The sequence below is a fragment of the Tamandua tetradactyla genome, chromosome 1 (genome assembly GCF_023851605.1).
Source record: "Tamandua tetradactyla isolate mTamTet1 chromosome 1, mTamTet1.pri, whole genome shotgun sequence".
NCBI lineage: Eukaryota > Metazoa > Chordata > Mammalia > Pilosa > Myrmecophagidae > Tamandua > Tamandua tetradactyla.
The window spans coordinates 220,923,520-220,943,735 of NC_135327.1; the positions used below are offsets into that span (position 1 = coordinate 220,923,520).

At 49.0% G+C, this 20,216-nt stretch overlaps 1 protein-coding gene across 2 annotated transcripts in view; it reads right to left on the bottom strand.

The window, feature by feature from the left end:
• The window catches only part of JCAD (junctional cadherin 5 associated), a 47,378-nt gene that overhangs the window by 18,027 nt on the left and 9,135 nt on the right, over positions 1-20,216 (bottom strand). For both annotated transcript variants that reach the window (XR_013172396.1, XM_077152756.1), the window contains exon 2: positions 13,351-13,688. Coding sequence is in view for 1 of the 2 variants with exons in the window: in XM_077152756.1 (XP_077008871.1) it covers positions 13,351-13,631 (281 nt within the window). In the remaining variant the exon portion in view is untranslated. The remainder of the gene's footprint in view (positions 1-13,350; positions 13,689-20,216) is intronic.

The following is a 20,216-nucleotide window of genomic DNA, read 5'->3' on the forward strand; positions in this document are numbered from 1 at the left end:
ATCATGAAAATTTTACAACCACCATTATTTCCCCCATTTTGCACATAAGAAAAATGAGGAACAGTTTCTTTCTTCCTACGCCACAGAAAGCTAAAACCTTTCCCAAGTCACACAGCTTGTAGATAGTGGGCAAAGGCTTCCAACCCAAGAAGTGTGGGCATAAAGCCCAATCACTGAGTTCTGCACATGAGTGAAAGATTCCTCGGAAGACGTGAACTGAATGGATGAACAGTCTTCTCTACTGAGCACGTGATTTATTTGTCCAGACGGCACTGTTGGAACAGATTCTGTTCCAAAACACTCGGATAAACAGTATTGTTCACAAACATTTATGCATGTCCCAGATTATTTAGAATCAATCCCTAGAAAAGGAATTAGTATATCACAGAGTCGTTATTTATTCTATACATATTGCCGAATTCGACCTTAGATAAGTCATTCCAATTTATACTCCCTCCTGCAGCACCGAGGAGAGCTTGTCATGTTGAACTGTTCCCGGTCCTGGTTATTACAAGTTGTTTTTTAGCCCTCATTAGACAAGTGAAGTACCTTCTCATTGTTTTAATACTACACATATTTGAAGATTAGTAAGGTTAATTTGTTTGCGCGCGCCGAGGTGTCAGTAAACCACATTTTGTGGTTTCAAAGGGTTTCCAAAACCCAGCCTACCTTCCAGTTCACAGTCTAGTAGACTGAAGAGGGGAGCAGGGACCTAGGGCCACAATTTCTGGGCAAGAAGAGCTGGAAAAGGCCTACGGATGGAGTGACAGTTGGGGATTTGGCTGAATGACTGTCTCCAACGCAGGACAGAAAGCTGCTGCCGTGTGGGAGCCGCGGTCAAAATTTTTGTTATTGCTGTTGTGTCTGGAATTCTTTCTCCTCTGTGCCTGCCACCACCCCCGCTCCCAATAACTTATTAGGTAGCATTTCAAGCAAATCTTACTTCTGCATTGAAAAGGTAAAAATATTTAAAATCAGTTTGAGGTAAAACATCTGCTGCTGAGCAACCCAAAAGTGCATCTGCATTTCTGCCCTGTCCGAGGGGCCACACAGGCGGTGCCTGGGGGTCACGACTTCCTTGCTCCTGTCAGTAAATTCAGGTTTTGCAGGTTGAGGTTTCAAATGCTTTGCTGAGCACTGCTCCACGGGCTTCTAGGAAGGCTGGTCATCCGGGAAGCCAGTGCTGCTGGCCGCCTGTGGACGCCATTCCTCCCCAGGTGGGCTGGTGAATGGCCTGGGCAGCTGCTGCCCCTCCCCTCCGGAGCCCCACCCCTCCAGAGCCCCTCCCCCCCCGGAGCCCCTCCCCCCTCGGAGCCCCTCACCCTAGGAGCCCCTCACCCTTGTAGCCCCTCCCTGATGCCAATGCCCACCTATGACTGGGAACAGTGCAGAAAACAAGCTGCTTAAAAGTTCACAGCACCTGCTGGGCTGCAGGGCTTTAGACTCGGGAAAGGCCATAAAACACTACAGTTGTCAGAGACAACTAAAGTGAGACTAAAAGATACCTTTTGGTAGTACATGGCTGATTATGGAGAGAATAGGCTTTCTTGCCTCTTTTTCTTAAGCTGATGGAGGAAAGTCTTCTCTATTATGGGGCTATATTAAAATCTTCCTTACAGCCTTATAAACATTTTTCTGGAATCCCAGACTTTGGAAAAAACAGGGCGATGTGGTTTATGCTCATTTTCTCTGTCGGTATTTTGGTTTCACAGTAGGCATGTGGTGTGCTGAGGAGAGAGGCTGAAATCCCAAAGGGTAGGTGCCATGGGCATAATTGGAGGAAAAATAAAAAATAACATAAATAGGACAAGAATAGAAACAGACTGTAAAAGGCTCCTTTCCTCCAGACGTTATGTGCTCAGTTTTCTCTACAGTGAATCTACTTCCCCACCCAAAAATGTTACATTATTATCTTAAATTTGTCAAAACCACCGTATATAAAACTCAACAAAATGGTGAACATTTTGGATTAGGTTTTTTTCTATTTGCACACTATACTGATTTGTGGAATATAAAGGTTATCTGGGAAAAATTAAATATTAAAAAACATAGTCCCGATTACTCAGAGAGGTAGGAAGTATTCATTTAGCAAACATCTACTTTGTAGCTGAGATAAGCCAGGATCTGATAGGCACAGGCCCCAGGTGGGGGCAGTTACAGTAAAACTCTCCTTTATGACATCCACTGACAGCTAAAATGCACGCTTCCCCAGACAGCTTCAAAACCAAGAATATTTTGTAATACCTTTGAGGCTATAAGGCGAGATTAAATGTTTTCTTTAAAAAAGAAAAATGAAACTAGTCGTGTTTACACTTAAGAAAAAAACTGAACAATGGGACTCTTTACAAAAACATGCTGAACACATTAAAACACGGTGGGAAAAAGATAAGGAAAGCCAAGTGCAGTGTGATAGCCCAGAGAACTGTGTTGACAAGTTCAACGAGACAAGCAGTATGTTGATGCAGAATTCCCAGGAGAACAGGACACAGACAAGGTAGAAGTTACACTAGCTAGCAGGTCCCTGCCTTGCCACAGAAGAGAGATGATGCCAACAAAATAGCTGATAAAAAAACTATTAAGTATCTGAAACATGAATATGTGAAAACCCACACGCTGAAGGGAAATTAACAAATCTGCTTGCTGAATGTAATAAGCTAACTGCGACTGAAATGAGGAGAGAATTCTGTTAGTTCAAATGACCCATTTTCAACCATGAGAAAAAACACTATCCTTCTTTTAAAAGAAATAAGAGCATACTCAGAACGGGGCAACACTCTGAACAACTTCACATCACTGAGTCACAGGCTGGAGGGTTATCTTCTCAGCAGATGGCAGGGGCTGTGGGACCCTGGCACTGAACCTCCCCCCGGGGGGCACCGCATAGGAGTGGGGTTTAATAGGAACATAGGGTCTTCCACCCACCTGGCCGCCCGGCGGGGGGTTCACTGGGGTGACCCCTCCCCTCCTGCACCTGGTCCTCCCAAGGGCGCCCAAAGGGCTAGTCAGCTACACTCCAGCCTGGAGGTCAGGATGGGGGGTGGGAGGCCCCCCGAAGGGGTCTCCAGCCCCGGGGATTTCTTCCTGACTAGAGACTCTGCTGGTCTGACAGAGGCCTGCCGCCCTCCATGGCCGTCCAACCCCGTTCGGGGCCCTTTGCCACAGCTGAGGCCCTGCAGAAGCCACCGCCTCTGGCAGATGGACCAGGCAGGCTAGCCCGGGTGGATCATCTGAGCATGAAGGCCGCGTGCACTGCTTAAGGGACAGCGCACTCCTCCACGAGACACCATCGTCTCCTATTCTGGCCACCGCCCCGCTCTGGGCATCTCTTCCAAGTGACTCAGATTCTGCGGCCCCGTGTTGGGTGTCTGACATGTCCTTGTGATGGGGCTGCCACCTTCGCCAACTGGAATGTGCAAGGTTCTGCCTGGAGGCCTGCAATCAGAGTTTTCAGCATGCCTTGGGCTATTCGCTACACGATACTGGGTAAACAACCCTCTGAAACAGGGTGACAAACAGGCTAATACAGGAAGGGAAAATATGGGGTCAAGAGAAGATTAAGATCAAAGCAGAAATTAAAGACCAGCTGGAAGAGATAAAGCTGTTCTGAAAACATAATGGGTAAGTATCACTAGTGAGTGAAGTTCAATTTGAATAAGAACAGTCTGCTGCACTGGCAAAGGGACAGCAAGAAAATGCCCCAATGCCTGGTCAGGCTAAAATACTTTACAGGCCTGCTTTTTATGGGTATTCGTGATAAAGAGCACAGCTGCCACTGAAATACAGTACCTGGCAGACTAGTTCAGGAGATTCATTTTTGTTATTTTAAAAGATAATAAACGTAACAATGGGCCTGGAAGAGAAGGCAAAATTATTAGAACTTGTATATGATGCTAAATACAGGCACTTGAACAATGGGACCAGGAGAACCATCCAAATGCACTGGAGTTATCAATGAGCATGGTGATAGCAAAGTGGGGCTCATCTGCGAAAAGCACCTACTTACGTACCAGAAGAAAAGCACCAGAAGTCATAGTTACTCAACAACAGAGGCTTCTGGACTCCTGAGCCCAGAACTACAAAGATTAGCTTAGAATGGAAAGTCACTTTGGAAGTCGAGATCTCTACTGCGCAGTCAAGGTGCTCTGCATCAGGACCATAATATTTTTAATACTTGAATGGAAAGAAATGGGCCCAAATTGCCATTCTGTAGTTGCCAGCAGTTTCCTGAATCATCCTTGGGCTAGGACTTTAACAGACTTTGCCTGGTCTCGTAAGACCTTTTATATACCTACTGTGAGGTCAGAGGCTTGCCCAAGCCCTGCCTAAAGGAGTGGGGCTTGGAGGTGTTGCTTATTTTTAACAAATTACTAACTGCACTAACCTTTGTTCTCTCATCAGTGCAAACAACTTAACTGAGGTTAAGTCTTGCCCACATGGACCACTGACTAACTCAACTATAAAGAACAACTAAAACAAAAGAGAAGGAGGAGGGGGCCAAAGAACAAGTGTGAAAAGAGGAAGGGCCGAGTTCTGCAGGTAAAGAAGAGAAACAAAGTCCCACGGAGAATGGCAGGTGGGAGCTGGCAGATGGCGCCTAGAGCACTGAACCATCCTTGGCGGACATGAGCCCTGTCACCTTGAACAACATCCTTCCGACAACTGCACTGACGAGAGAACAAAGCCAGTCTCACAAATGACTCAAGTCCACCAGTTATTTAAATTTAATTCCACCCCAATCTGGCCCATTTTATTGATTCAACCAGCAAGAATTCATGAGCCCATTTTACTGATTCAAGTGGCAAGAACTCATGGGTGGCTGAATTCAGAGGCGAGAAGACACTTTAGATCCCTTCTTCTAGCAGAGGCTCCAGAAGGAAGTGCCCAAACATCCTCTGCACACACATACCCAAGGACAGATTACACTCCCTGCCCACAGGCAGAGTCACCTGGGGGACCCCACGAGCTGCTCAGCCTTGCAGCCCAGTGGACACCAAACTGCAGGGAGTGTCTTCTCCAGGGGGTACAGAGGTCCCCCTAGCCGAGTTACCAGGTGAAGCCCCAGTCACAGGAGGGGCCCATCCTGCTGCCTGTTCCCCCCCGAGATGCAGGGCCTCCCATCCAGCTGCCCTCATTTCCTCTAGCCACTAATCATATTCTGACTAATTTCCTCACTTTAGGAAGGAAGGTCTTAGACTCAGAAAAGTGGAATGAAAAGATGATGCCTGGGGCTGGGCCTGGGGGAACCCAGTGACCCTGTAGCCAACCCCACAGGGGCCAGCACGGGACTGAAGGGCGGGCCTTGTGGCTTCACATCAAAGAGCTGTTAGGGGACTGGGTACCCAGCTGGGGCCAGGTGCCTCGGTTTAAATGCTGACAGCCCTGCTTTCTAATCAGGTGCCTTCAGCAGCCTGCTAACCTCCCTCTGCCTCTGCTTTTTCGTCTGCTGAAGGGCAGGCAATCATCCTATCCTTTGCACATCTGCTGGGTGAGATTAAATGGGATAATATATTTAAACTGTTTAGCCCAGTGTCTGAAACATAAGAAACACTTGCGCTCAGCTAGTATTACCATCACTTACCTAATCAAGATAAACTGGGCCTTTAAATTCAGAGGAGGAGGACATTTTAAAACTAGTTTTCCTCCCGCCACCCAGGGAAGGCAAGGGTAGCTCAAAGGCCTGAGTGTTTATTTTAACCTGATGATTATTTTAGGTCGGTATTGTCTTTTTCTGAGTTGTAATCAATAGACTTCAAAATAACAGGAAATGATGAAATAGCCAACTGTCATAACATGCTCTAAGGAAAAAGCCACACCCATTTCCATAGTGATGATGTAGAACAAATCGCTATTTAGTTTATTAAAAGCTCCAATCCACTGCCTCACATAAAGTCAACAGGTAAGGCAGATGCTTCAGTCTTTTCATATTTTCTCTTTAATTAGGATATATCAGATTTCCATCAAAAACGATTCTCACTATTTGTGGATTCCCTATTTGCGAAAACACCTACTTGCTGACATACATTTGTAATCCCCAGATCGACACGACATGCTCTCACGGTCCTTTCCAGACTTGTGCACAGTGGTGAAAAATTTAAGCCGCCAGACATGCACGCTCCCAGCTGAAGTCGAACAAAATCCAGCTTTGGCCTCTTGCTCTCACTCTCGTGCTGCAAACAACCGTCCTTTCCATGGTGTATTTAGTGTCCTGTTTTTCAAATGTTAGTGCTTTTTGTTGATTTTGCTGTTTAAAATGGCCCCCAAGTGTAGTGCTGAGGTGCCATCTGGTAAGCCCAAGAGGGCTGGTCCGTGTTAGTCCGGCTTTTATCGGACCTGAGTTCTAGTGTTACTGGCGGTGAGATCGGTGCTAATGAATCAACTAGTATGTTAAATAAGGTGTCTTTAAACAGGAACACACAAAAACAAGGGCTTATGTTGATCGACTGATGGAAATGTTGTGACCAGGGGCTTAGAGGACCCTAGTCCTGCACTTCTCCTAAGAAAGATGGGTCAGGATTCGCTAATTTGGTGTCAGTGGCAACTTTAGAGAACATAACTGCTGTGAATCATAGTTAAGACACAACTCTGTTTTCACTAGTGTTGGCCATACACTGCCACCACAGAAATGAATAAACGAGCCCTAATTTCCCCATTCCCTTTCATGTTTCAATGATGAACCCTCAACTGCATTCATTCATTCATTTATTCAAGGAGCAGATGCTGAGTGTTTTGTGCCAGCCACAGTTCTTTAGAAGCTAAGTTGGAATAATCAAGGGGAAGAAGGCAGCCACTAGGAGAGTACACCAGAGAGCTCAAAGAGACCTTGGAGAAGCTCTAGTCCATGTTCTCCCCTGCATGACAAGGGTACTAAGCCCCACCAAAGCTAACAGCAGCCCTAAGCTCCCACAGCTGGAACGTATCTGTGTGTCCCGAGATGTGCGGCCTAAACTCTTTGTTCTTCATAAGGAACTCTGAGGGATTGTCCTCCTTGAAGCAAAGGGACTGGACCTGAAAACCCAATCAGCATCTCTCTCAGTCCATGTTTCATGTCCTTCCGTCCAGGTCTCTCACTCAGCTTTTGGACTATTCCAATTATCTAACCAAAGAAGCAGCTCAACACCTCAGCACTCCTGACGATGACATGGCCCTCCGACAACTGGAGCCCTAGCTGCTGGCGTCTGCTCCTGAGCTCTATAGGCACCTCCTTGGCCCTATCTTCTGTGTCTCCTCTTTGAAGGGGCCCTGCTCCTGGGTAGGAGAAGAAATGGTGATGGGAAAGCCAGGCAGCAGCACGTGCTGGAGCCAAAACAATATCCAGGCGCCCTTCGAAGGTTACGTGGCTTGGGAGCAAAGAATAAGGCATCTCCGAAGAGGGGTTTATAAAGAGACCTCAGGGAATAGCAGGTCTGAATCTTCATGTGTGTTCAGGAGTACACAAGCTCAAGAAATGCATGCTCTTCCCTGTGAAGAGGTCAACATAACAATGCCTAAATAGTCAGGATATAAGCAGCTAAAAGACAAATAATGTTTGTGGATTTGTAATTTTGAAAAGAGAAAGAGATACATAGAAACAGATGTTAGGCTGGAAACATTCCTTTTTTTTTTGAAAACCGTTCTAAGGATATGATTCGAGAGAAGCTAAAAAAGCCTCTGCAAATCAACTGTTGACCATACCCAGCGGCGCTATCTAGAACGGAGTCTCCTGAGCTAACATAAACCTCCCAAGATGAGGGTCCAGCATGCCACATCGGCGATTTCCTACACTGCTTCATCTCTAATAAGTCATGACCACTGAGGACAGGACATAATTCCAGGTGTTTCTCAAGGCTAAATAGCAAACATTTTACCAGAATTCCCAGGGCTCAGCACAGAAGAACCTATTATGGTGTGACTTTCAGATTCAAACCATTTCTGTTTTAAGTTATTTTACAACTTCCTATGATTATAATATTTCAAAGGAAGCACATGAAGGAAACCTGACTGCCCGATAACAGTCTTTTATGTATTTTAATGTTAGCTTAGGATTATTTGGATATAGCTATTTGCATTTTTGAGCAGGCAGTTTTGTCCACGTCCAGCTAATACCTAGCTTTCTCCTTGCCCACTTCCTCTTTTTGGTCCTTAATCTCCATGTGCGTGCATGTCGGCCAGTGAGCCTGAGAAGAAGATAGCATGCACCTCAATAGATAAACTTAGTTCAAGCTGATGAGCTAAAAGAACACTTCCCGTTACAATCTTTGAATGCAGATTTAAATATAAGCATTCAGAAGCATCCGTTTTCATATTACCAGAGGGAAGACAGGGATGTCACCTATGAATTATACTTTGTAAGTATCTGTTTTATGGCAAAAATCGGGAAGCAATGAAAATCTAGCTTTGAATCATTTGATACATAGAATACTGAAGGTGTACAGACATTCAAGGTTTTCTAACTACAGGCCTATAAATACTGCAGTGACGTGTGGCATGGTCTGTGTGTTACGTTTTCTCTGTACCATATGAATGACTTTCATGCAAAGCCTGCAGCCAGTTTCATCACCACAATCTGTTACTGAGCCCATTTAGGAGAGGCTTAGCCTCTAAACAAGTTCTCTGCGAAGCAAATGACTTAGAGAGGAAAATAGGCCAAGTTGAAGAGTTTCTGTGACAAGAGAAGAGGACATGCTTTGGGGCACACAATCAGCTTCCCTGGCCTGGACCCTGGTCTTATCCACAGCCCCCGATGAGGGAGGGGTCAGCACCCAGGTTTGAGTGCTCCTGCCCACCCTGTCCCAGGAGTGTCCTCTCACTGTCCAAATCTACCCGCCTCTTTCTCTCTTAAATTTAAACTAAGGGCCAAGAACAGTGGTCAGTAGGGAACCCTGGAATCAAACCACTGTAGAGAGTCAAGGACAGAATGGAAGTCACTGGAGTCAAATTTACTGGGACATGGAGTGGAGTGAACTCTGTTCAGCAGAGAACGGTGCCGACATGCAGAGGCAGAGACAGGTGGCCACGTGGGAATGGTGACAGGGATGGCATGAGCACCCTGGGGAGCAACTGAGACCTGGAACCACCTCGAGGGGACTCCAGCTCCCTCATTCCCACCGCTTACTCCATCTTCTAATGAGGTCAGTTAGCCATCACTTCTGACCTGTGTGTGGCTCCTGCCACAGCCTTGCAGCCACCTCTCCCTTTTTATTCAGGTGCTATCAGTTTCTGGTATCCAAGGAACCCACAAAGGAGGGAAACCTTAACACCAGGACCTCCTAGGAGCTTTGCTGAGCCCCTGATCACTCTCTTCTCCCCTGAAAGTTAGCATGTCAGGAGAGAAGCCAGCAGCACTGACAACAGCCACCCAGTGGGCCCAGTGCAGGAAGCCAATCCCTACTCTTCTCAGGCTGGGACAGGACGAGCCTCACCAGCAAATCCATCTCTGCTTCCCATCCTATCTGAGCCCAGTATTCTGAAGTACTCAGCACTTACATAACTGCCTAGGCATATACACATTGAATTGGACCTACTGAATTTATTTTTTAAAAAGATGAGCATTTACTAAATGCAAAACTCCATGTTAGGAATTAGCAGGGTCAGAGGTGAATTAGTTATGGTGTGAATCTTCAGGAAGCTGACAATCCTGGGGCCAGCAGAAGGTGCTGGCAGGATGCAGAGGACAGAGTAATTAACTTCAACTGAGGAGCCTGAGAAAGAAGTTGAACTGAGAGGGGCTCACGAGGGCAAGTTGGGATTTCCAATGGGAGGTAGGGGCGGGCAGCACTATGGGAGTTTTCAGGTAGGGCCAGTGAGTGGGAGGCCCAGAAAATGGCCAAGTGTAGCTGGCACACTGAGGGCGGTAAGGGGCATGGGAGGGGTAGGTCAGGGTCTGGGGGTAGGGGAAGTCCATAATACCCTGCCAACGAGCTGGGGTGGCCATGCAGACATCAGGGCACCAACCAGGCAGGTATACACTAAGGGTACAGAGTCCAGCTCGTAAAGTTCTCAGCTATAAGACCAATGATGCAACACACTGATAGGTAATTTTTTAATGCAATTTCCTTTCTATCATTAATTGAATAAACTGGACAAATGAGAATTGACTCCTGGGCCTGTTTCCACAATATGAGCCTAAGAGCACTGCACGTTACTTGCTCTTTTACCCCTCCTCAGCCCAGAACTGCCCCCTCTTCCCATCTTGGGGCTCAGTATTACTTGATCTAATGATAGCCAAAGCACAGCTTCTTCAATAAGTCGTGGAACAAGCATTCTTCACGTCTGCAATTTAGTCACGGGTCCATAGTTGTCTTCCTTTCTTCCCTCTCTCCCTCTCTTTCTTTCTTTTTGAAGTTTTACTAGATGTAACTGGTCCTTAAATAAGAAACTTCAGTTCTAAGATGATGCTAATTATTGCCCGGGTCACTCTTACCAGTGGCCCAGTGAAGCCCCAGGCTATGGACAATGTCAATTTCCTGCTGCACAGCACTCAGCAGTGGATTCAAAGCAGCACCATGCACTTTTCTCTCATTTAGGGAAGACAGGATGGATTCCTTCCACAGCTCCCCCAGACAGGAAGAGGACTCAGCTGTGCTCCCAGTGCTGCCTTACACACACGTGTGCCAGGGGAGGGAGGGACCCAGACAAAGAGTGAGAGCGAGCATCCTGCCCAAGACTATGGTAAGGAACTCTGCATGCTAACCACCATTTCCCGCTGGAAGGGGCTCTCGCAGGAGCACCCCATGGCGGCCTAAAGCTTCTGGCCAGAGAGCCAGACTCCTCCACCCTGCCTCACTGCGTGGCCTATGGCTGGTCTCACGTGCATTCTCAGAGCCTCGAGCTCTCCATCTCTAAAATGCCAAGACTGCCATGCTGAGGTCTCAGCCGTCCTACCAGGAGAAACAAAACGACCTATGTTTTGCCCTGGTTATCTTTCTTCCCAAGAAATCTGGGGAATGCTAAGGACTGCCTTAAAGTTTGAGGGTAAACCATCAGCAGACCTTGATCCCCTGAAAACTGCAGCATGCGGAGACCCCATGATTCTTCCCAGGGCCCACCCCCCACCAACCAGCAAAGGGATCCCGTGGGACAGGACAGAATGAGACGCCGGGTTGAGGGACTGCAGAATCATGTAAGTCACAGCACTGTTGCGTTTCCTTTTTTTTTTTTCTTTCTTTCTTTTTTTTACTATTTAAACTGTTAACTATTAGCACCTACTTATTTCCTCCCACATCACTTTTTATCTGATGGGGAAAAATTAATCTCCTTCATGCCTACCTCTCTATTTGCCTCCTGTCTTCTCAAGGCTAAGTTCTCTATCAGCTACCAAAGAAAGAAAACATCTTTTCATTTCAACCCAGGAAGTCACACAGCTGGTCTCCAAGGCTTTAGGCATGGGAGATTTTTGCAACCGTGTATGTTTTCTCTTTCTTCCTTACAGGGCAACTTTCTGCTCCAAAGCTAACATATGCCTCCCTTGTCAGCCAACCTTGGCCACATGGGAAATAGGCCATACCTGTCCAACCTTCCATCACCTGAACAAAGACGTCCCAAGGCTACAAAATGGCGTGTGGAGCCTGACACTCCTGCAGATCTGATCAGGGCTACCCACAGGGGCTGGTTGGGGCAGCCACAGGGTCCACAGGCACCAGTTATCACCCAAGGGGCTAGAAAGTCCTCAGCAAACTGTGGGAGAGCCCAGGAGCCACACTGCCAGCACGGAATTCTAAATGGGGCTCCGCTGACACCCACTTTAGGACCCAACTCTGCTCTGGCCCTTTGAGGCTGAAGGAGACCCACCTGGCGGGCACAGCACATTGGTGAGGGTGCCACAGCCATAGTCTTGCCTTGTTAGAAAGGAGACTTTGCTTTCAACACTTGTTACGATGGTGGGGAGAGTTAATTGTATCTGTTAGCACAGATGAACCAAGCATCATGTGCCTGGTATTGTACCAAGCTCCATGGGAAACACAAAGGGAACAGGAGATGAGGTGCCACCTCAGTGCCCTGGAATCTAAGTTGGGAGGAACAGACACACTTAGCATAAAACCAGCAACACCCCAAGCCTGTGCAGTAGTGATCAACCCATCCCAATCCTCAGCAACTCACCCAGCGCAATCTCTCCCGGAAAGGGCAGGCTCCTTTGCCAGGCAACAAGGCTGGCAAGAAGGGAAGCCTGAGACAGCAGTGCACAGGGGCCCATCTTCCAAAGGGTACAGTTAAATAAAAGCACTTGCAAGCCCTTCTCCAATCTGGGGTTTCCTCCTGTACCTGGCACCCTCGGTGACAAGGCTGGCCCTTCGCTGGAGACATGGCTCTGACGCGGCTGCATGAATCTGCTTTCGCTGCACCGCTGGGTGGAATGGTGGGCTGCCACTGTCACGCTTACTCAGTAACCACAAGGCGGGATGTCTGGGCTATGTGAACAAAATATTACCCAACTGTGCCCAAACGCTGTCACCCAGCAAGCAGGGCCCTTTCTGAGAAGAGCAGCGCCCACCACTGGACTTGACGCACTCCCCTTCTGCGAGCCGAATGCTTCTCTGCTTCCTTTCACCCACCTCGTGCCTGCTCTGCAGTTAACGGCAAGGCCCACACCTGCCCAGGCCGTCTTCCCCAAACTGTGCCCAGTCCCAGCACAGCTTTAAAGCACCAGCCCGATCTTAGGAAATGATGAGGAAGTTTCCTCGAGTCTCAACTTGCTCTGATGAGAGTTTAAGGCTCCTGTCCTAGGCTGCCCTGGTGGCCAGATGCCTCCTAAATCCCTCTTTTTTTAACCACCCACCCTCTCCCTCTCTCTCTCTTCCTTTTTTTTTTTCCCCCCTCGGTAAGGAAACACCCACAGATGCAGCTGTACCCAGATGGGGATCCACACACTGGGGCCAGTGTATGTGAAAGAGAAAGATGGGGTGGTAGCCAATGGAATGATAAAATAAGCAAGAAGAAAGATTTTCTTCTTCACAGACGGAGGGGAATACATGACCCCTTTCAACTTCCCCGCAACCTACAAAATATTAAAACATATTAATAGAAAATCCTAATATACTATGAACATGTGCATGACAGGAACCAGCTTTTATGCGGTTTTTAAGTGCCACCTACCTGAGATGATACCAAGAGAGTTCAAGGGAACAGAGAAGCACAATGTGCAAATCGAGTGTCTAGTCTTACAAAAACTCTCCACTCACCACCACCTGTCAAAGGCCTAGGCTGTGTCGCTGGAACATCCCAAGTGCCTCGGCGACGAGAAGCTCCTTGTCCCTCACCCCCACGGCCTCCTCCCCTCGCCCCAGCCAAATACACCGAGAGGAAGGCATCTGCTTACAGAACCCACGGCCAAGCACCCATGCCAAAAGGAAGCGACGGGCTGACGCTGAAACTCACCCCATCTCCGATGCTTGCCACGCAGCAGAACTCGGGAGCTCCCGGTGGCCTCTGGGGGTACCTCGGCTGCTCTCGGACGCGCCCACGTGGCCCTGCCCCAGGGACTTCTTACCCTGAGCCCGTTCGCCAGGGCCGGTCTCATACCCATTCACCACGCCCTGGCCAGCTCGAGGCCTCGTCCTTCCACGCAGGTGCTGCTCGTGGCCGTCCTCGTGGGGGGCCGGGTGAGGCCGTGACACTTTGTATCCATGGGAAATCAGGAGGTCTTCCACGCTGTACATGGTGCGCCGTCTCTCAGAGCTGGGCCGGCAGAGACATGGCGCTGGCGGGGCCCGTCACTGCGGGGAAAGCAGAGAGCTGCGCGTGAGGGCCTGCCATGCTGCCCCGCGGCCTCGGAGCTGCCTCCTGCCTCCCCACACCCGCCCCGACCACGGCTGGGGGCACAGCACGCACGCAGGGGGCCCGGACCGCGGACGCACGCAGGGGTCGGGACCGCGGAGACACGCAGGGGGTCGGGACCGCGGAGACACGCAGGGGGCCCGGACCGCGGAGACACGCAGGGGGCCCGGACCGCGGACGCACGCAGGGGTCGGGACCGCGGAGACACGCAGGGGTCCGGACCGCGGAGACACGCAGAGGGTCGGGACCGCGGAGACACGCAGGGGTCCGGACCGCGGAGACACGCAGAGGGTCGGGACCGCGGAGACACGCAGGGGGCCCGGACCGCGGACGCACGCAGGGGGCCCGGACCGCGGAGACACGCAGGGGGCCCGGACCGCGGAGACACGCAGGGGGCCCGGACCGCGGACGCACGCAGGGGTCGGGACCGCGGAGACACGCAGGGGTCCGGACCGCGGAGACACGCAGGGGGTCGGGACCGCGGAGACACGCAGGGGGCCCGGACCGCGGAGACACGCAGGGGTCGGGACCGCGGAGACACGCAGGGGGCCCGGACCGCGGAGACACGCAGGGGTCGGGACCGCGGAGACACGCAGGGGTCGGGACCGCGGAGACACGCAGGGGTCGGGACCGCGGAGACACGCAGGGGGCCCGGACCGCGGAGACACGCAGGGGGCCCGGACCGCGGAGACACGCAGGGGTCGGGACCGCGGAGACACGCAGGGGTCGGGACCGCGGAGACACGCAGGGGGTCGGGACCGCGGAGACACGCAGGGGTCGGGACCGCGGAGACACGCAGGGGGCCCGGACCGCGGACGCACGCAGGGGTCGGGACCGCGGAGACACGCAGGGGGTCGGGACCGCGGAGACACGCAGGGGGTCGGGACCGCGGAGACACGCAGGGGGCCCGGACCGCGGAGACACGCAGGGGTCGGGACCGCGGAGACACGCAGGGGGCCCGGACCGCGGAGACACGCAGGGGTCGGGACCGCGGAGACACGCAGGGGTCCGGACCGCGGAGACACGCAGGGGGCCCGGACCGCGGACGCACGCAGGGGTCGGGACCGCGGAGACACGCAGGGGTCCGGACCGCGGAGACACGCAGAGGGCCCGGACCACCGAAATGGGCAACTGCGCTCCTCGGCAAGATGCCCTGATTTATTTACGTAGACCCAGCATCGGCTCCGCAGGGTGTGGTGGTACCCTGCAGATCTCATCCCCTGGTGAATGTTATCTAGAAAGGTCCCGAGTAGTGTTTAAGCAATGATATAATGAACAGTGTCCACCGTCCCCTCTGCCCACTTATCTATAAACAACATAAGGAGTGAGGACAAAATAAATACTGACCCTGAAGCTGCAATTACTACTTCATGTTTCTAAAAAGAGAAACTACCAACATCGAGGGCCATCTTCTCCTACTTCTCCGCTTTCATCTTGTAGCTACTTTTTCTGTACTAAAAGGCAGAGTGAGCTTTGGATCAGCATTAGCCATGATGCACTTTGGAGGGGACTAGGGGGAACTGGCCCCACTGGGGCTGAACCGGCCTTGGAAAACAGATGGCAAGTCTTTATGCACATCACGAGAAGACAAGCAAAGCACCCAGGAGTCCTGTGTACCTGATCCCACATACATGCAGTCTGAAAGTTCTCCTTTCCACATGAACTGTGAATAATCAAATTTCTTCCTGGTGGATCTTGAGGAACAGTTAGGCACTGCGTAGCCAAGTGCGTCCCCTCCCCAAAGCTGCCGTGGTGCATTCATTTCACAGCAGCCACTTTCCCCTGAGCAAATCACCCAAAGGCCACGGCACCAACAAAGAATAAAAATGGAAGGAACCTTCTAAGGAGTGCATACGTGAAGACATGGGGCTGGCATGTAGACTTTTACCCAAGAGAATTTCACTTTTTCAGTCTTCCCTTTGACAACTGGTTGTGAAACAGACTTCGGTCACAAAGAACCTTGCCCAGCCTACCCAGACACTGGGACGCTGGCTTGGGCAAGGGGCACACACAGCCAGCCCTGCTGAGAGGGCTCAGCCAGTTCCAGCCACTCTCCACTGGTGGACGGAAACAGAGCCATGGTAGCCACGGGGACAATGGCCAGGAAACGCCTGGGCCAGGGCACAGGTGAAACAATGAAGTATATGCTGCCTCTCGATGGGATCTCGGACTCAGCCATGACACAGTTCTGCTGATTGTGTAGATTCTCGCTCTTCTCATACCACAAAGATGGTCATGCGTACCGTCTCAAACTCTGGAAGTCTGTAACTTTCCATGATGCACCTAGATGTGAAGGAAGGTAGACAGGCTCTGGCAGCTATATGCTAACAGACACATCTCTGCAGCAACTCTGCCACTCCTGCTAGACGTGCTTTTGGGAGTTGTACGGCTTGCATCATTCACTTAGACAGGGATGTAGGCACTGGAGAAGCAAGCACTGGCTCTTTTATTCAATTGAGCAAATCCCTGGGCTGGGTCCAGCAAAGGAAAGAAGTCCTGTTACAAGCTCCATGTGACTGAGTCTTACAAAGAGGTAGGTGCACGGTGTTCTAAGAATAAGAAAAAGCAAGTGCTTTGGGGGCTGGGTCTTTGTTTTGTTCATTGTTATGTCCTCTGCATCTAGCATGTACCATGTTCTCAATAAGTAACTGTTCAATGAATGCACACATGAGAGAAACTGACACTTGAGCCGGATTTTGAGGAATGATTAAGAATTCATGAGATAGAGAACTGACACTTAAAATACACTTTGGGTACAATCATACCCAAAGTAAAGAAATGGCTCAGCACCGAAATTCTGGTAGCCCAGACTGGATCGCCCAGCTCACTGGCTCAGGGTCACACATCCAGTCCACACCATAACTGAGGTCAGAGGTTAGGTCTTAGAACACTCAGGCTCTCTCTCACAGTACTTCAGGCTCTCTAAAAGAAAAGCAATATTACACTGCACTCAAATCGGGCCGTCCGAGTTCCCGAGGCACAGGCCAGTGTCCATCAGGCAGCCGGCTGGTGCTGCCTCCATGGTTGCTGCTGAAGAAATGACCCTCACAAAACATGTGGCACTGGGGTCTTTCTCCAATGAAGGTTAGTTAAGTTGGCCCATTATGGCTAAGTTTGCATGGAAATTACATTGAGCAAACTATCAGGTAGCAAAACAACCTAGGAGAACCGTAAGCACCTCTCAAAAAAGGTTCAAGCCCGTTAAAACCATCACACCAAGACCCAAAGTGTTTCGGTTGCTGGGAGCTCCTAACATGTTTTCATCTCTCAGAGGCTGGCAGCTTGTAGGAGGCAAAAATGGACGGGTTGCCTTCAGCATTCAGTGCAGAGAGCTGGGCAGGAGAGAGAGAAAGGAGGTGGGGGGTAAACCACAAGCCCTGGCGGACCACCCAGATGATTGTTTCCCAGCCTCCACCGCAGGGGCAGAGAAGGGTCCCTTCCTCTGAGCTAGATGCTTCAGCTTCTCACCTAACACAGAGATGGGCTTCCGCCTCATTTCCACTCCCATGTGAAACTTTAACCACCTCCCCTTATTCAACTTTCTGGACAGCCAAACTCTTTTTCTAATCTTTACCATGTTCAGCTTGCTTTCATTAGCATCCTTAACTAGTTAAGATGGAACACGCTGCCAGGAGAGGGAGCACGTGGTTACAGCACTTCCTGGGAGGAACTGCTGCCAGGCTGGGGTGGAGCCTCAGGCACCTGATGAGTTGCCTGATTAAAAGGGTGGCCCTTTTAAAGTTTCTTTCCCATCCCAAGATACCTGCGTTCTAAGTCAATAGCACATAATTCTCACCCCATCAAATAAGCAAGGGACAACAGGACAAATACTGTATGATCTCAGTAGTATCAAATCAGTAGAATAAGCAAAGTCAGAGTCAGAAACTGGAATGCAGGTTACCAGGGCTGGGGCGGGAATGTGCAGTGGGAGTTAATGCTTAAATGGTACAAAGTTTCTGTTTAGGGAGATGAACAAGTTTTGGTAATGGATCGTGGTGATGGCAGCACATTGTGAACATAATTAATACAACTGAATTTTAGTTTTGAACATGGTAAAAAGGGGAAAATTTTAGGTTGTATATATGTTAGCAGAATCAAAATTTAAAAAGCAAAACACCCGACTGTATAACACAAGCAGTGAACCCTAATGTAAACTATGACCTATAGTTAATTGTACAACTAATATAGTAAATATTCTTCTGTCAGTTGTAACAAGGATACCACACTAATGTAAAATGTTAATAGGGAAAACTCTATCTGTGAGAGAGGGTATAAGGATAGGGACTCTGTATTTTCTGCAGATATTTTGGTAACCCTATATACTTCCTCTATTGAAAAAAAAAGATAAACAAAAAAAAAGCACTAACCAATCATAATTCCCACTTTAACCAACTCCAAGCACTGTTGTAAGAGCAAAGTGTGCTCTGAAATTTGACACAGATGTAAGTTATCACTGATGTGTTTACAACACTAGATTTCGCAACCTGGAAAGGTTCTCTGTACAGTTAAAACAGCATGGTATCAGTTGTGGTCCCGGGTTTGAATCCCAGGCTAATGCAGATACCCAGGCTTAGCTTTCGTCCCTGGGACAAGTCACCCGTCTTGACAAACCTCAGTCTCCTGAGTTGCAAAATGGAGCTGCCACTATCTTCTGGTCTCACAGGCCTGCTCTGAGGGCCCAAAAAAAAGCATGTGTAAAAGGGCAAATCACCTTGCAGACAGAAGAGATAGATATGTTATGCTGTAATGGTTCAAGTTTGTCTTTGAAGGGTAACTTGCCTTGTAGAAAGATTTCACATTAGTTATTCATTACAACGTGCAGCATGGGCCACCTCTGAATTCCTTTTGTGTCCTCAGGTATGTTACTCTCGATTTCTAAATTCACGCTGGCTGGCTGGCTTTATATCACCTACGTTTTGCAAACGTAGGAGGTTTGCACTTCAACCTCCATCCATGCCACTTAAAACAGTACATACTATTTTATATAGTCCAAAATGTTAAAACACATTTCCTGAGTACTTACAACGTGCCAGGCATTGAGGTTCGCTAGTGAACATGACCAATTCCTTGCAAGGAGTAGTCTATTGTCCAGTTGAGGAGACAGCTGGAAAATAGGTGATTAACACATAACTTATGCGTGTATCAGAGATGGGGGCCACGTCTCCAACATCACAGCACTGTGACAGCGATGAGACGGGATGGCATAGAAGGGACTCTCACCCGGGCTCATAGGGTCAGAGGCTTTGGGATGATGGCTACCAGTCCGTCCTCCTGAAGATCACCCCGTAAGTGAGATTTTGCCACCAGTTCATTAAACAAATTTTTTCCCCTTCATCACTTTGAATTTTTACTGTTCCCTTGTCTCAGGCAGAACATCCAGGAGACTGGCCAAGGTGGAGCAGATGCCTGGGTATAATCTCAGGTGAGGAAGCAACTGCAGGTATTGGCTGGGCAAGGACACAGCTACTAGAGACAAATGATCCTGCTTTTGATAAAGGGCAGTATCTTCTTTTGCATTCATGCATTTAAGGTCAACTTAAGATCCGACACTTTTAACAGCTCAGATTCTGAATGTGGGGGGCTCCCTATTGGGAGGTCCTTAAGCAGGTAAGGTAGGTAACTGTGACTTTTAAACTTTATCTGGTTTTACAGCAACCCACTGTGGGTGTATGCATACACATCAACCGAAAGTCTTAAAGGGCACTATAATATTTTCTGTTCTGTTTCACCTTTTTAAAAAATGCAGGTCATCACCCATTAAATTAATGTCATGACCCACGGATGGGATATACCATCTGATGTGGAGGCTGCTCCTGTGCTGTCAGGATGCTGGGCACGTTGGCCTGGGATGTGTTTTCAAGTTCAAAGACTCTATCAAGCTGAGAAACTCCTTGATCTAAAAATTCCTGCCTTGGTCTCAACAGCAAAAGCAGCCACTTTATCATATCAAAATGTACATTCCAGGAAAATTCATAGCTACAAACTGAAAGTACTCTCCCAGTCCTGACCTGAGAGTATAGGATAAAAAAGAACTAAGTCCCCTTAAGGGAAAGCAGCATCTTCTGCTTCTTACCTTACTCTGCTTACAACTACCAGGGGCTCACATCCAAGGGTCTCCAGACACTTGTTACTGATGGACAGACAAACCCAGCATCGCTAAAACAGAAGGGGGAACATCAGGTCCCTCAAAATGAAGCGGATCTTCGATGCTGCCACTTTGATTCTCTCTTTGGTTTGAGAAAGCCAGAAGGCAACTTTTTTTTCTTTTGATTTCACTATTTTTCTCTTCAAATTTTCCTACTATTCTCTGACCCACATATTCCTCGAGTAAGTTCACCATTTCAAAGTGAAAATGTACAAAAAGCAGTTTAAAAACTTCACTGCTACAAGAAAAACGGACAGCCTATTAAAAAGGAAGGGACATCTCCTGATGGATCCATTTCTCTGGGCAGCAGATGCAAAACTGC